At 42.3% G+C, this 3,323-nt stretch overlaps 1 protein-coding gene across 1 annotated transcript; it reads left to right on the top strand.

The window, feature by feature from the left end:
• Positions 1-1,152: 1,152 nt before the first annotated feature.
• LOC130944965 (protein NODULATION SIGNALING PATHWAY 2-like) lies at positions 1,153-3,109 on the top strand. Its single transcript, XM_057873583.1, has one exon. The coding sequence runs from the start codon at positions 1,406-1,408 to the stop codon at positions 2,870-2,872; it is 1,467 nt and encodes a 488-aa protein (XP_057729566.1). The 5' UTR covers positions 1,153-1,405; the 3' UTR covers positions 2,873-3,109.
• Positions 3,110-3,323: the final 214 nt, after the last annotated feature.

Raw genomic sequence — 3,323 nt, 5'->3', positions numbered from 1 at the left:
GACTTTGTGGAGGGTGCATATTCACGCTCACCGCACCATATTAAAATGGTGAGTTCAAGGGAGATGAAGGGAAGAACTACAAGAAATTTAAAAACAGAAGAGAGTATGTTTACTGTCACAATTCTGTCACTCTTAAATTCATTTTCTGATTACATAAAAAAAATCAAGTTCAATTTATCTTTCTTAGCTAATAAATAACAGCAACTTAATGAGCTGCATTACTAACTATTTAATCAGCACTCTAACAAACTTTTTCTCTAATCACTCACTAACAGAATTTGTTCATATCCCAACTCTTAACTAATTAACTTACTAACTATTATACATGACTCATTAGCTCACGTAGAACCCAACTAACCAAGTAATAAGTAAATATGTTGTAGGATATAATATGCAAAGTGAAAGCGATCAATTAGAACGACAACAATTTGCTGAAAATAACAGGTTTAAAAACTTGTTTCACACATATAGCAGAAGACTTTTTGTTATTATCATTTGTGTAAATAAATAAAAAATAGTTATCATTTGAGCTAATAGTAATAGAATAATAAACTAAGTGATAGAAAATCTATACAACCAATAATTTTTTATTTAACATATAAACAATAATCTCATTAATTAATTCTATCTTTCTTCTTCCATTATTAACTATCAATGCAAGTATGTTGGCTACATAATATTTCTATATGTTGATTACTAAACTGATCTGAGGACCATGTAGCAGCGTTTGATTACGTAAACTATACATACAAGATTAAAACAAAATTATATAGTTTGTACTTAATCTCCTATGAATGTAACTGTAACAGTTATCCCCGATAACCAAGGGATTTGCTTGAAGCATTTGAGGCGCAAATCAAAGTAGCAGTAGTGAAAATAATACGCTGACGCAGGGAGTCTTGGCTCTTTGCGAGCGAGACAGGGAATCCGGTATTTAATAATCCTTATGAAAGACAAAGTACATGAATATGTAAGTTTTTAATTTCAAACGACTCGGAGAACACATTAAATTATTCCAAACAACAAGGTGAAAGTACGAAGCTGGTCCTTGATCGATCTGGTTTAAATATACATATAGAACACTTGGCAAAGCATCCATCTTAATAATAGAGCCTATATATATATAATAGCATTATTACAAAAAAAAAAATCTTTGGGAAAAAGCATCCATCTTAATAATAGTGCCCCCGTATAGTAGCATTATATGAAAAAAAAAAGAAAGAAAGAATGAGTTTCTGGACATCCCTGTCTCTTGTTTCAACTCTTTCATCATTCTCTCTCTCATTCACCCTATAAATCTCTCACACACACACTTCCACTACTGGCATCAGTTGTACGGCACAACTTGGTTCTCTACTTCTCTTTCTCCTTCTCTCTTTCTCTACCTTTAACTATCTTTGTCCCTATGGACATGGACATGGATGGCATCCCAGACAGCCTCGATTTCTCCGAACGCAGCACCACCACACCCACGTCCGATGAGGACTGCAACTGGGATCATCTGTCCCCACTCGTCAACTGGGAGTCCTTCACCACCGACAACGACGACTTTCACAGCCTCGTCGGTTCCATCGTCGACGATGCGCGCGCCGCTGCCATCTTGAGCCAAGACCACGGCTACCTTGAGGAAGCCTCAAGCGCCGATGACGGCAGCGTCTCAGCAACAGAGGACAAAAGAGGCGGCGGCGAAGATCCCAAGGACTTGCGGCTGGTCCACCTCCTGATAGCGGCGGCGGAGGCACTCGCCAGCACCACCAAGAGCCGCGACCTGGCTCGAGTGATATTGGTTCGGCTCAAGGAGTTAGTGTCCTCCACCCAAGGCAGCACCATGGAGAGGCTCGCGGCGCACTTTACGGACGCCCTCCAGACTCTGCTAGAAGGCGCCTGTGGGGGTGCGCATAGCGCCACAAAGCACCATCCTATTCAAAGTGGGGACCACCAGCAAACAGACACAATAACGGCCTTCCAACTTCTCCAGGACATGTCCCCTTACATTAAGTTTGCTCACTTCACAGCTAACCAGGCCATCCTCGAGGCCGTAGCCCAGGAGAGGAGGGTTCACGTCGTTGATTATGATGTCGCAGAAGGGGCCCAATGGGCCTCCCTAATGCAGGCCTTTGTGTCCCGTAAGGAAGGCTCACCGGGCCCTCACTTAAGGATCACCGCATTATCACGGGGTGGAAACAGCGGACGGAGATCCATCGCCACCGTTCAAGAAACCGGTCGGCGATTAGTTGCGTTCGCGGTGTCCCTTGGGCAACCGTTTTCTTTTCATCACTGTAGGTTAGACCCTGACGAAACCTTTCGACCTTCTTCTCTGAAACTTGTTCGTGGAGAGGCTTTGGTTTTCAACTGCATGCTGCACCTACCGCACCTCAGTTATCGGGCCCCGCACTCTGTCACTTCGTTCTTCAACGGTGCGAAGGCGTTGGGTCCGAAGCTAGTGACGGTGGTGGAAGAAGAGGTGGGGTCCGTTGGAGGGGAAACGGGCTTTGTAGGGAGGTTCATGGAGTCTTTGCAGCACTACTCGGCAGTGTACGATTCGCTGGAGGCGGGGTTTCCGATGCAGAGTCGGCCCCGGGCTCTGGTGGAAAGGGTTTTCTTGGGCCCGAGAATAGCGGGGTCGTTGGGGCGGCTATACTGGAGGGGTGGGGATGAAGAGAGAGGATCGTGGGGGGAGTGGTTGAGTGCGGCCGGGTTCACCGGAGTTCCTATAAGCTTTTTTAATCATTGCCAAGCTAAGCTGTTGGTTAGTCTATTTAACGACGGGTATAGAGTGGAGGAATTTAGTAACAATAAATTGGTGTTGGGTTGGAAATCAAGGCGTTTGCTTTCAGCATCTATTTGGAATTATTCTATTTCAGAACCTTAATTATTTTAGCTTTTAATAACTCTAAAATAAAAAAAGTGAGAATAGAAATAAAGTTAAAAAGATCTGATCTTCTGCTTCAAAATTCATCCTACAAGAACACTTCTTAAACAAGTGCTCTTGTTGGGATTTTGCTGTCATGTGGAAAAGAATTCTGGCAACTAGTTTTCTTTCCTTTTGTTTATCCATGATCATTCATGTTTTAAAGTCTTCTTCTCAATTCAATGTTTAGTTTGTTTATCCATGTTTACTTAGCTCCTTTGAGAGTTTGTGCCTTTGTGGGATTATACTAACATTTCCTCTAAGCTAGTTGTAAAATCGTTCCTAATAAACTTCCTTTTCAGTTTTGTCGACATTTGACTGCAAGCATGTTTAACTAATAAATATAGTCACAAACTTTCTAATTTCACCGCCATATTCAACATGTGCTAACCAAAAAATGAGTCGTAATATT

Source organism: Arachis stenosperma, chromosome 8, assembly GCF_014773155.1.
Source record: "Arachis stenosperma cultivar V10309 chromosome 8, arast.V10309.gnm1.PFL2, whole genome shotgun sequence".
Lineage (NCBI taxonomy): Eukaryota > Viridiplantae > Streptophyta > Magnoliopsida > Fabales > Fabaceae > Arachis > Arachis stenosperma.
Note: the sequence above shows the minus strand (reverse complement) of the source record. Positions and strands in the feature narration are given on the sequence as shown.